This window comes from Antechinus flavipes, chromosome 2 (genome assembly GCF_016432865.1).
Source record: "Antechinus flavipes isolate AdamAnt ecotype Samford, QLD, Australia chromosome 2, AdamAnt_v2, whole genome shotgun sequence".
NCBI classification, from domain to species: Eukaryota; Metazoa; Chordata; class Mammalia; order Dasyuromorphia; family Dasyuridae; genus Antechinus; species Antechinus flavipes.
The window spans coordinates 475,175,111-475,189,346 of NC_067399.1; the positions used below are offsets into that span (position 1 = coordinate 475,175,111).

Sequence of the window (14,236 nt, forward strand, 5' to 3'; positions counted from 1 at the left end):
TCTGTTGCATTTTTTGGATAATATTCTTTTTGGGAATTTTACTATTACTAAAAGTTAGTATTCTAGATAATAAGTTGTATGAATGTTATAATTTTAAAGAAATTTCAATAGTATTTTATTTTTCCAAATACTTATATAGTTTTCAACATTCATTTTTTGGTAAAATTTTTTGTTTCAAATTTTTTCACTCCTTCCTTTACCTCCCTCTCCCAAAGATAACAAGTAATCTGATATAGGTTAAATATATGCAATCCTTTTAAGTATATTTCCATATTTGTCATGTTATGCAAGAAAAATCATACCAAAAGGGAAAAAGCCATGGGAAAGAAAAGAGATGAAAATACTATGCTTTGATCCATATTCAGGCTTCAAAGTTCTCTCTCTGGATGTGGATGGTATTTTCTGTCCCAACTCTATTGGAGTTGCCTTGAATCACCACATTGTTGAGAAGAGTTAAGTGCATCACAGTTGATCATCACCTAATCTTCTTGTTGCTGTACACAATGTTCTCTTGGTTCTGGTCACTTCACTCAGCATCAGTTCATATAATTCTTTCCCAGCTTTTCTGAAGTCAGGCTACTCTTCTTATAGAACAATAATATTCTATTATTTTCCTATACCATAATTTATTCAGCTATTCTCCAAATGATGGGCATTCATTCAGTTTCCAGTTCCTTGCCACACAAAAAGGGTTGCTATAAAATTTTTTGCACATGTGGGTCTTTTTTCCTCTTTTATGATCTTTTAAGGATACTATATAGTGAGCAGTCTCCAATAATGAGACTGCTGGATCAAAAGGTATTCATAATCTGATAGCCCTTTGATAGCCGTAATTCCAAATTGCTCTTCAGAAGATTGGATCATTTCACAGAATGTTATGATTTTTTTTGAAGAGATAGAGAAAGAAGTTCACTTCTAGCATATAATGCAGAAAAGTTTATCAACAGAAATTGTGGTAATTCACAAAAAATATGACATTTTTGAGTCCTACCTTCATAATCAAATTATTTCATATATAATCAGATAATGAAGTTTATAATACCCTTGTAAAATATTTCTTGTTCCTCTCCAAAAAAGATACATTTTTAAACTTTTAAATCCATGAAACCCAGGATTTGTTAATTAACAGTCCAAGATTACATTAGTTTTGCTAGTTGCCTTACATCACTGAATTAAGAGTTTACTGAAACCCCCAGGAATTTTCTCATGTATTCCTTTCTTGCTATGTTGTTCTCCATCTTGTATTTGTGCAGTTACTTTTTTGAACCAAAATACAGTGTTTCAGTTTTCTCTCTTGTAAATTGTAGTGTATTAAATTTAGCCTTTGATTCTACCTTGTCAATGCTTTTGTATACATATTCTATAATCTGTTTTTATAATTATTCCTTCTCAAACTTTGTCATTCCAGAATTTGATAAATAGACATATACTATCAGTGCCTTTAACCAAGTCATTAATTAAAAATGTTAAATATCCCAGGGCCAAACAGAATCTTGATATATCTTCCTAAATTGATGTCAAATTAGTAATCGTGATTATTTTGGGAGTGTTGTCATTCAACCAGTTTGAATATGTTTGATTTCACTATTGTTTAACAGCTGTCCATCTTGTCCACAAGAATAGTATATAAGGCTTAATCAAATACTTTGCTAAAGTCTAGATTATATGGCTATGAGTTTGGTTTAATTTTATCAAAAAATGAAATAAAGTAGTTTGACATGATTTTTCTTTAAAAAAATTTTTTTGATTAGAAACTTCAATAAAGATAAACATTTACATACACAAAGAAATAAAAATTAGGGAATTACATTTAAAACTGTAAGCTTTGTTATATACAGTTTTCCTCAATATATATGTCTTGGTGGTTGTTACCTATTTTTTTATAATTCAAATTTAATACGTTTTTAGATAGTCTGTAAGCATTTATTAATACTTGCTATGCTCAAGGAGCATGTGATGCAAAGAAGGCAAAAAGATAGGTCTTGCCCTTGAGGAGGTCAACTTTTTTTTTAGTTTATTTTTAATACACATTGTTTTTATGAATTATGTTGGGAGAGAAAAGTCAGAGCAAAAGGAATAAATCATGGGGGGGAGAGAGAAAAAAAAGTGACCATAGCATGTGTTGATTTACATTCAGTCTCCTTAGTTCTTTTTCTGGATGCAAATGGCATTTTCTGTCCTAAGTCTATTGAGATTGCTTTGGATCACTGAATTACTGAGAACCAAGTCTTTCATAGTTGATAATTGTACATTCTTGCTGTTATGTTATTGTACCTTTATTACTCTGATACAGTAGGAAAAATGAAATCTCAAGATTCTACAGAGAAATTACATCAAGCATAGTTGTAGTGATTAGAGATACCACAAAATCTTCAGACAAGATTAGCTTTTTAATAATAAGCAGATAAAATCAGTCTGAACATGATCACTGGAACAGAGGATTGTGACTAAGAGATCATAGGGCAGGAATTTGCTTGATTGTGCATATTTGTTAAAGGTGTTTTGAGGTTGTTTTTTTTCCCAGTGGTCTGGGGATTAGAGTCAAATAAAAAAAAAAAAAATAAAATAGATTTTTGTTAGTTAAAACAAATCAATAATTAAATTAAAGTGAGCTAAAATTTTCAAGACATCAGAGATGAGACAGCAAGATCATTAACTTTTTGGAGCTATAATTGGTCATTATATGAATCATAGTTCTTAAGGCTTTCACAGAGACCTAGATATCAAGAAGAACATCTGCTTGGGTCTGTCCTTTTTCTTCATTTTCCTTTTCACCAGTGCAGTTTTGACCATCATCTCTTGCTTCCATTAGTGTAACAGCCTAATTAGTCTTTCCATTTCCAGGAATGACCATTCATACACATTGTTGCCAAAATTATCTTCACTGAGGCAAGATCTGAGCATGTCATTGTCCTGCTCAAAAACTCTCAATGATTCTTTATTACTTCTAGCATAAAAGACAGTTCCAGCCTGATATTTAAGTCTTTAACAATTTGGCTCCCACTTATTTTTCTAGTCTTCTACTTCCTAATATGTGCTGTGCTTTTTACTTATTTTCCATTCCTCGAATACATTCTCGACTGCTTTGTCTCAGAATTCTTACCTTCCTTCTAAAACTCAGATGACACTTCCTTATTGGTGCCTTACAGAGCCTTCTTTATTATTCCCAGGGGATCATGCACTCTGTTTTTTAAATTATCTTGATTTTACTTAGCTGTTCTCTTGGTACAATGTAAGCTCTTTCATTGTATGGATGGGTCTGCCTTTTTTTTTTCTTTGCATTTACTAAACTTAGTGCCCTACCTTTAGAAAAAGTTCTTTGGAGCTTAAAAAAATTGAATTGAAGAAATATATGTGTAAGAAACCCACATTTTAGAGAGGATAGAGTAGAGTAATTCCTGCCTTCATAATGGATTAAACTAAACAGTTTTGAAAATTCCATCTAGTGGGACAGCTAGTTGCACAGTGGATACAGCACCAGCCCTGAAGTCAGGAGGACCTGAGTTCAAATTTGACCTCAGACACTTAACACTAACTAGTTGTGTGACCCCAATTGCCTCAGCAAAAAATTTTTTAAAAAGAAAAAGAAAATTCCATCTAGTTCTGAAAGTCTGACAACTGAGGCAGTTAGGTGACCCAGGGTATAGATCCTTGCTGTTGGAGTTAAGATCTGAGTTCAAATCACTTAACCTCTATTTGACTGTAAATGAGGTTTTCTCAGCTGTAAAATGAGGATAATAATAACACTTATCTTCTAGGGCATGTGTTAAAGGGCTATGTAAGCACAAATTATTATTATTTTTGTTGTTTTTATTATTTCATTACTATCTAAAGTCTTAGATTGTTTCTTTTGGGGCCCTATGAAGCCAAACTGTGCTGCTAGTCCTTAGGAACTGTTTATATTAACCTTTAAGGATTGTAGTTCATTGATGGTGTATTCAAGAATTTTCTAAGTAAGCTTGAGATCATGAGCATTTCAAGTTAATACTTAGAAAAAAAAGAAGAGTTCACTTGTAATTAGTTTTTTCAAATATGGAATTTAAGGAATGGGATAGAAAAAACCCTATATTAAGTTAAAAAAACAAGTCTATAGGATCTTTGCACAGTTGCTGTTAAATCTAAAATATAAAATAAGTCCACTTATAATTAGAAATAAGAGACATCTTGAGGCAGTGCAAAGAGCATTGGAAAGGAATTTCATGCCATGTTGGCCACTGACTGGCTCTATAATCTCAAACAAATCCTTTCTCTGGTCCTGACTTTTCTTCTTCATAAAACTAAGATGATTACTATATTATCTCTAAGATTCTATGATTTTGAAACTCATTTTGAATATTTTATGTTATCAGTTTAAATAAATAGGAGGCAGTGTAACAGAAGTTGAGTTCTTGTATGCGAGACCTCTGTTCATATGTCTTTTACATTAATTATATGACCCTGCAAAAATCATTAAACTTTTGTGTACCTTAGACAATCCAATGGACCTATCGACTTGGTCATAAATGAGTTAATATCTTCATTGGTAGGAGTTCACATATTCAGAGTTCTTCATCATATTGTTTATAACCTTTCCTGAATTAGCAGGATTCAAAATAAACATGTTTAAAAAGTGCTGCTAACTCTGTGGAGATGTGATTCAGTATTGTTTTTTGATAATAAAATTTATTTTTTGTTCTTAAAAGTTATATTTTTTTTTTGTCAAAAGGTAACCATCCTCTTCAAAATTTAAAGGTAAGGCTATTATTTAAATCATTTTTAAAACTATTAATTAACTTCTTACTATAATCATTATTATACCTTGAAGGAATATATGATTGATATCAGAGAGTCTGATTTCATTGCCTTCATAACATTAAGAAATTCAATTTTCTCTAATTTTCATGAAGGAAGGACAATTATTTCAAATTAGAAATGATTAACTCATTCTACATGATGAATATATAGCTGTAATGAGAATTGTAATTTTAAATTTGGAAATATTTCTACTTATCATTTACTCAGCAGTACTAATCATATGCTACTGTTTTTAAATGAGTTTATTTTCAGAAAAACTTTGTAGTAAAAACTAGGAGCATAATACCTTTGCAAAGAATATTACTAATGAAAAAGATTATTAAAATTCTAAAGTTTCTATTTACTAGTTGTTGATCCTGTTTTAAATGCAGTTAAATATGAATTTGCCTGTTCTGTTCTGTTCTAAACATTTTGAAAAAAAAATTTCATCACCATTTTTTGAGTTGACGCTTCTTCCTTTAGTATTTCAAAAGAGATGCAGTTTCATTGGTCTGTCTGATTCAGATTGTCACTTCTTACACCTTGCTAAAGGTGAATTATTTTGGACAAAAATATTCATTATGTGGTGACCAGAGGTAAAAATTACCAAAATGTAATGGGCTTCTTGGCACTCAATTTTGTTGGTCTTCAGATAGCTGTCTTTTGCCAGTTCATGCCCAAAATCTCCCAGTTTGGTAAGATTTTTCAGAACTTGTACTCACAGCCTCTGAGATTCTAGCATCACTTCTATGTCATATAAAGACATCTGCTTAAGACTTCAGTGGTTGAAATTTTGAGCATTCGTGTGAAATATTGTATTTCTGTAAAGATGACATTTTGCATCCTTGCTTTATAATTTACAGCAGATAGTGAAATATTTAGTTTAAAAATGTAACCTCTAGAGATTTAGAGTTCTTATTTTGGAAGAATCACTCATGATATTTTGGTCTGAGTATCTAGCTACTCTTTAGAGACTCTTACAGATGAAAAGAAAACTCTGAAAACTTGAGTTGTACTTACTTTTTACTGATGGGAATATTTCTTTTTATGATCAGAAATTCTTTTTATCAGAAATATGGTGTATTAAAATTCACAAAAATAAGATTAGCTGTTACCAAATAGAGTAATAGTGAGGAAAGTTGATCCTAATATGTGTGGTAAATAATGAAATTTATGTTTTAATGATTATTCTTCTTTGTCTTTTGCAGAAGAAATTAGGATTTTAAATGTATATGTACATATTATATGTAATTTTTTACTCTATTCCCCCCCAGGATGAAAAATTATCTGCTGAAAATGTAATTTTTGAAAAACCTCCACCATCTCCAGGTAGTTGCCATTTGAGTATTAATATGATTGCAAATCTTACACTTAAAAATCTGTAAGGGTAATTTTGATTATCCTAAAGTAAGATGTTCTTTTATTATTTTATGTTTCTATACTCAGAACTTCCTGAAATTGGAAAATAGAGGCAATGGTTAGTATGACTTCTATCACAATCAAGAAAGATAATGTTTACATGTAGGGTGTGCTCAAATTCCAGATATCAAGGGTAAATAGCTAGAGCTGCTTTGGGGGAGGGATACTTTCTACTTTCTACTCATTGGGGATTTTCAGTACCTGTGACAGATTTTGGTGTTGCATCATAAATCTGAAAATATAATGTGCCCATTGATATGTTTAAAAATAATACCAGAGATTATGTGCAGTTCTTTAACTGAGCAGTTATTAATTGAGATGATGTGACTCATGGTTTAGTGGCTCCTATTTGTAGTTGATATTTTGCTGATTGAATTAAGACCTGTGATTGTGCAGGGCCTTCTAAATGAGATCAAAATTATGCAAAACAATTTGACCTAACTAGCTATACAGGAAAAGCCAAGTAAATGAAGAATGCTTATTATCTAGATTGTGATATGCATTATAGTTGAGTAGAGAGTGAATAGAGTTTGTTGGTATCTTGGCTCTTTCAGACAAAAATGAACTAAAGCCAGAATCACGTAAACTGTATTGCTTTTGGGAAATTATTTATCCTTTTTAATGACCCTAGGTTTCTTCTTGAAACAAAATCCTATCTCTTTTTAAACTTTTTATTTTCAAAACCTATGCATAGTTTTTTTCCTATTTAAATTTTTTTTATTATAGTCTTTTATTTAGAAGTTATATGCATGGGTAATTTTATAGCAATGACAATTGCCAAACCTTTTGTTCCAATTTTTCCCCTTCTTCCCTCCACCCTGTCCTCAGATGGCAGGTTGACCAATACATATTAAATATGTTAAAGTATAAATTAAATACAAAATAAGTATACATGTCCAAACAGTTATTTTGCTGTACAAAAAGAATCGGACTCTGAAATAGTGTACAATTAGCCTATGCATGATTTTCAATATTTACTCTTGCAAAACCGTGTGTTCCAATTTTTTTTCTTCCTTCCTTCCCCCACCTTCTCCCCTAAATGGCAAATAATCCAATATATGTTATTTTTTAAAATAACTTTTTATTGATAGAACCCATCCCAAGGTAATTTTTTACAGCATTATCTCTTGCACTCACTTCTATTCTTATTTTTCCCCTCCCTCCCTCCACCCCCTCCCCCAGATGGCAAGTAGTCCTTTACATGTTGAATAGGTTACAATATATCCTAGATACAATATATGTGTGCAGAACCGTTCTCTTGTTGCACCAGAATTGGATTCAGAAGGTATAAATAACCTGGGAAGAAAAACAAAAATGCAAGCAATTTATATTCATTTCCCAGTTTTCTTTCTTTGGGTGTAGCTGCTTCTGTCCATCCTTGATCACTTGAAACTGAATTAGCTCTCTTTATCGAAGAGATCCACTTCCATCAGAATACATCCTCAAACAGTATCGTTGTTGAGGTATATAATGATCTCCTGGTTCTGCTCATTTCACTTAGCATCAGTTCATGTAAATCTCGCCAGTCCTCTCTGTATTCATCCTGCTGGTCATTCCTTACAGAACAATAATATTCCATAACGTTCATATACCACAATTTACTCAACCATTCTCCAATTGATGGACATCCATTCATTTTCCAGCTTCTAGCCACTACAAACAGAGCTGCCACAAACATTTTGGCACATATAGGTCCCTTTCCCTTCTTTAGTATCTCTTTGGGGTATAAGCTCAGTAGAAACACTGCTGGATCAAAGGGTATGCACAATTTGATAACTTTTTGAGCATAGTTCCAAATTGCTCTCCAGAATGGCTGGATGTGTTCACAATTCCATCAACAATGTATCAGTGTCCCTGTTTTCCCACATCCTCTCCAACATTCTACATTATCTTTCCCTGTTACTCTAGCCAATCTGACAGGTGTGTAATGGTATCTCAAAGTTGTCTTAATTTGCATTTCTCTGATTAATAATGATTTGGAGCATATTTTCATATGGCTATAAATAGTTTCAATTTCTTCATCTGAGAATTGTCTGTTCATATCCTTTGACCATTTATCAACTGGAGAATGGTTTGATTTCTTATAAATTAGAGTCAATTCTCTATATATTTTGGAAATGAGGCCTTTATCAGAACCTTTGATTGTAAAAATGTTTTCCCAGTTTATTGTTTCCCTTCTAATCTTGTCTGCATTTGTTTTGTTTGTACAAAAACTTTTCAATTTGATATAATCAAAATTTTCTATTTTGTGGTCAATAGTGATCTCTAGTTCTTCTTTGGTCATAAATTCCTCCCTTTTCCACAGGTCTGAGAGGTAAAACTATCCTATGCTCTTCCAATTTATTTATAATCTCATTTTTTATGCCTAGGTCATGAACCCATTTTGACCTTATCTTGGTGTATGATGTTAAGTGAGGGTCAATGCCTAGTTTCTGCCATACTAATTTCCAATTTTCCCAGCAATTTTTGTCAAATAATGCATTCTTATCCCAAAAACTGGGGTCTTTGGATTTGTCAAACACTAGATTATTAAAGTTATTGGCTATTTTGTCCTTTGAACCTAACCTATTCCATTGATCAACTAGTCTATTTCTTAGCCAATACCAGATGGTTTTAGTAACTGCTGTTTTATAATATAATTTTAGATCTGGTACAGCTAGGCCACCTTCATTTGATTTTTTTTTTCATTAATTCCCTTGAAATTCTTGACCTTTTGTTTTTCCATATGAACTTTGTTGTTATTTTTTCTAGTTCATCAAAGTAGTTTTTTGGGAGTCTGATTGGTATAGCGCTAAATAAATAGATTAATTTAGGTAGTATTGTCATCTTTATTATATTTGCTCGCCCAATCCAAGAGCATTTAATATTTTTCCAGTTGGTTAGATCAGACTTAATTTGTGTGGAAAGTGTTTTGTAGTTTTGCTCATAAAGTTTCTGATTTTCCCTTGGCAGATAGATTCCTAAGTATTTTATACAATCAGTAGTTACTTTAAATGGAATTTCTTTTTGTAACTCTAACTGTTGGGTTTTGTTAGTGATATATAAGAATGCTGATGACTTATGTGGGTTTATTTTGTATCCTGCAACTTTGCTGAAGGTGTGGATTGTTTCTAATAACTTTTTAGTAGAATCTCTGGGGTTCTCTAAGCATACCATCATATCATCAGCAAAGAGTGATAATTTGGTTTCCTCATTGCCTATTCTTATTCCTTTAATCTCTTTCTCAACTCTTATTGCCAAAGCTAGCATTTCTAATACAATATTAAATAGTGATGGTGATAGTGGGCAACCTTGTTTCACTCCTGATCTTATTGGAAATGGTTGCAGTTTGTCCCCGTTACATATGTTGCTTACTGCTGGTTTTAAATAGATGCTACTGATTATTTTAAGGAAAAGTCCATTTATTCCTATACTCTCAAGAGTTTTTAATAGGAATGGATGTTGGATTTTATCAAATGCTTTTTCTGCATCTATTGAGATGATCATATAGTTTTTGTTAATTTGATTATTAATATGGCCAATTATACTGATAGTTTTCCTAATATTGAACCAGCCCTGCATTCCTGGTATAAATCCTACTTGATCGTGGTGTATCCTGGGGATGATTTTCTGTAGTCTTTTTGCTACTATCTTATTTAAGATTTTAGCATCAATATTCATTAGGGAGATTGGTCTATAATTTTCTTTCTCTGTTTTCAACCTACCTGGTTTAGGTATCAGTACCAGGTCTATGTCATAAAAGGAATTTGGTAGGAGTCCTTCATTCCCTATTTTTTCATATAGTTTATAAAGCATTGGGGCTAATTGTTCTTTGAATATTTGGTAGAATTCACATGTAAATCTATCTGGTCCCGGGGATTTTTTTTTTTTTTTAGGGAGTTGATTAATAGCTTGTTCTATTTCTTTTTCTGAAATGGGACTATTTAAGCAATTTACTTCCTCCCCAATATATGTTAAACATTACAATTCTTCTATACATATTTCCACAATTATCATGCTGCACAAGAAAAATCAGTTCAAAAAGAAAAAAAATGAGAATTTTTTTCTTTTTTTAAAAAAAACACTAATGTTCATCCAGCAATGATATATGACTCTTGAGAAATAAAATACTACATTGTCCAAGAATCAAAAGTTCAGATCACCCCAGGTTAATGGAAAAGTGATAGCAGTATATTATAAATAATAAACCACACATAAAAGTTATTATCAGATTGTTATGTGATTGGAAAAGGAGGTGGAGTAAATAAGAATTATAATATGAATATAATATGAATTAACATTAACAGATGGATAATAAATGTTCTGTATTGAAATCAGTAAAATGTTGAGATCTAGGGAAAGGTCCTAGCATTTCTTGTAGAAGATTTATTGAAGAACATGGCCAAACATCACAGTATTTGAAAAGACGTATACTCTTGGGAAAGCATTCCCCAAAATAATGAGACCATAGATGCACTGAAGTAATTATTAGCATTAGATTCACAATTTTGGAAATATGACTTCAAAATATTTTAAAATTCTGTACTTGAATTTAAAAAATTGAGATAATTTCCTGGCATCCTGTTTGGAAACAATCCAACAATTAACATAAAATCTTAAATGATAAGAACTGTATAGTGTATTTTCTCAAAAATAGACAATCTTTTGTTTACAAATCTTCATAGAAGTAGATTTACAAAAACCCATAAAAACTGCATGGGTGGTCTCAACTTTCAAATTAAGTTTCAAAAATTTGTTCAGAATCCTGTGTTAGAATTTTGGGATGCCAGCAAATTGACTAATAAGACAAAAGATGAAATAGTCAGTGTTGGAAAGGTTGGCACAGTGATGTATTTTGGCAGATCTGTGAATTAATACAGCTATTTTGGAAGGCAATTAGCATTTATCCAAACTAAAATGTCCATATACTTTGAGGTATTATAGTGTTAGCCACATATCCTAGCTGATCATTGATAAGAAGGCCTCATATACACCAAAATAGTTATAACAGCACATTTTGTGGTAGCAAAACTGGAAACAAAGTAGATACCCAAAATTATTATGATACTTATGTTTGTCTGAGATAGACAGTGTCTGGGGACAGTATCTATCCATTTACATTTATCTGGAATAGGGCTGAAGTTGAAAAGGAAGAAAAATTGCCTCTGGGAAATTGTAAAGTTTCTTTAATGACCCCAGACTTCCCGTAACAATAAAGGTGTATCTTTTTAATACAAATATTCTGTTGTTGTTACTTAGTGGGAGCAAGACATAAAGTACAAACTATCTCCAAAGTTTGGATGTATATCATATGGAAGGCAAGGACAAAGCAAATGGTGGTTGTGGGAAGGCTACAGCGTATAACCAGTGAAGGACTTTAATGAGACATAAGAATAAAAGAAACCATCAAAAAAAGTATGCTGGGAAAAGATGAGATAGTCACATGACATAGTGATATCAAACTCAAATAGGAGTATGGGCCACTAAACCATAATAAAGATTTCTGTAGACAGTATTTTGACTGAAAACACTGCCTGTTTACATTTTTCTTTTTATTATTAAAATCATTAAGTAGAGCTAGGAATTACATTGGTCTGCACTCAGGAGTGTTGTGGCTACATGTGATCAGACTTTGATAACATATAGTTGGATAGACAACTCCTAAAGTCATCCATCAATTTATCCAATTGGATAGACACTGCAAATAGAAAAGCAGCTGGGCCTGAAATTGAGTAAATAAGAAAATTAAGAGTGATAGTGTAATGAAAACCCAGAGAGGAACCAGCATTCAGGGCAAGACAGTGTATAGCAGGGTCAAATGCTGCCAAGAGATCAAGAAGAATGAGTTTTGAGGAGGCAGAAGTAGTGAAGCAATCTCTTTGATTAACTTCCTCCAAACAGATGCACCAGATTTAATCTGAATGGGGAAATTTAAGTAAAAAAAAATCACAACGAAACACTTTAGCCCAGATCACTATAGGATAGAGACAGACAAGTCTGTGGACATTGGGAACAGGGTCTGCTCAAGGTAGGATAACAGATGCAGAGCATTCCAGTTCAAGTCCTTAAAGTACCTCATTCCTTCAAGATGACATGAAGTTTATATATTATAACCTTTTCAAAAAGGGAGGATAAGACAAAGACTATCAATGAAGTAGTAAAATTTGAGAAACAAGATTAGACTGTTAGAAATCAAATTTTTGGATCTTATATATTAACAGCAGAGCTATAAAAATAACAAATTAGGAACCATAATTCACCCAAAATTTCAGAGAAATTCATTTATTCTTTCTATCTTTTCCCAAATTCTGTACCTGATATGAAGGAATAGGGACTATTTGGAGAATGAGCTTTCCTATCCCCTAATATTAATGCACAGAGGGGTAGTTAAGTGGCACAGTGGATAGAGCATCAGTCCTGAAGTCAGGAGGACCTGAGTTCAAATTTGGTTTCAGACACTTAATATGTCTTAGCTGTGTGACTCTGGGCAAGTCACTTAACCCTAATAGCCTCAGCAAAAAAAAAACAAAACAAAAAAAACAGTAATATACAGAAACTTAAACTTATCTTTCATTTTAAAATTAAGAATAATCACATTCTGGATTCTTATACATACAATGAATATGTAGATAGCTGTAAATCTCTGAACTTAAATATTCAGACCATTTGTAAATCCCTTAGGAAAAAATGCTATTTTTGAATCTAATGTCTACTGTTATGAAATTGACTCAAAATATAAATTCATTGCATTTTTTTTATTAACAATTTCATAATTTTCCTAGGTGACAGCCAAAAGAAACTTTTTTTTATTTTTAAAGATTTTTATTTTTATTTTCAAAACATATGCACAGATAATTTGACAACATTGACCCTTGCATAGCCTTGTGTTTCAGATTTTCTCCTTCTTTCCCCCATCCCATCTCCAATATATGTTAAACATGTTAAAATATATATTAAATCCAATATGTATAAACATATTTATACAATTCTCTTGCTGCACAATAAAAGTTAGATTAAAAAAAGTAAATGAGTAGGAAAATAAGTAAATGAGTAGGAAAATAAGATGCAAGCAAACAAGAAAAAGAGGGAGAATAGTCCCACAATCCTCTCTGGATATAGATGGCTCTCTTTGTCATAAGATCATTGAAACTGGCATTAGTCATCTCATTGTTGGAAAGAGTCACATTCATCAGAATTGATCGTCGTATAATCTTGTTGCCATGTACAGTGATATCCTGGTTCTGCTCATTTCACTTAGCCTCAGTTTGTAAGTTTCTCCAGGCCTCTCTAAAATAATCCTGATCATTTCTTATAGAACAATAATATTCCATAACATTCATATATCACAATTTATGGTATTCTCCAACTGATGGGCAACCACTTGGTTTCTAGTTTCTTGCCACTATGAAAAGGGCTACCACAAACATTTTTGTACATGTAGGCCCCTTTCCTTCCTTTAAGATCTCTTTGGGATATAAACCAGTAGAAACAGTGCTGGGTCAAAGGGTATGCACAGTTTGATAACTTTTTGAACATAGTTCCAAATTGCTATCCATAATGTCTGGATCCATTCACAGTTCCACCAAGAATGTATTAGTGTCCCAATTTTTCCACATCCCCTTCAACATTCATCATTATCTTTTCTTGACATCTTAGCCAATTTAAGAGGTGTGTAGTGGTATCTCAGAGTAGTCTTAATTTGCATTTCTCTGATCAATGGTGAGTTAGAGCACCTTCTCCTATGATTAGAAATGGTTTTATTTTCTTCATCTGAAAATTATCTGTTTATATCCTTTGACCATTTATCAATTGGAGAATGGCTTGAAATCTTATAAATTTGAGTCACTTCTCTATATATTTTAGAAATGAGGCCTTCATCAGAACCCTTAAATGTAAAAATGGATTTCCCAATTTATTACTTCCAATCTGATCTTATTTGCATTAGTTTTGTTTGTACAAAAACATTTTAACTTAACATAATCAAAATTATCTATCTGGTGTTCAATTATGTGTTCCTGTTCTTCTTTGAACACAAATTCCTTTCTTCTCCACAGATAGGAGAGGT

The 14,236-nt window shown here is 32.1% G+C and overlaps 1 protein-coding gene across 1 annotated transcript in view; it reads left to right on the top strand.

Annotated features, from left to right (window-relative positions):
- CEP89 (centrosomal protein 89) overlaps window positions 1-14,236 on the top strand; it is a 153,147-nt gene that overhangs the window by 22,117 nt on the left and 116,794 nt on the right. Inside the window, exons 6-7 of the mRNA XM_051979745.1 lie at window positions 4,706-4,731; window positions 6,048-6,102. Of these exons, the coding sequence (XP_051835705.1) occupies window positions 4,706-4,731; window positions 6,048-6,102 (81 nt within the window). The remainder of the gene's footprint in view (window positions 1-4,705; window positions 4,732-6,047; window positions 6,103-14,236) is intronic.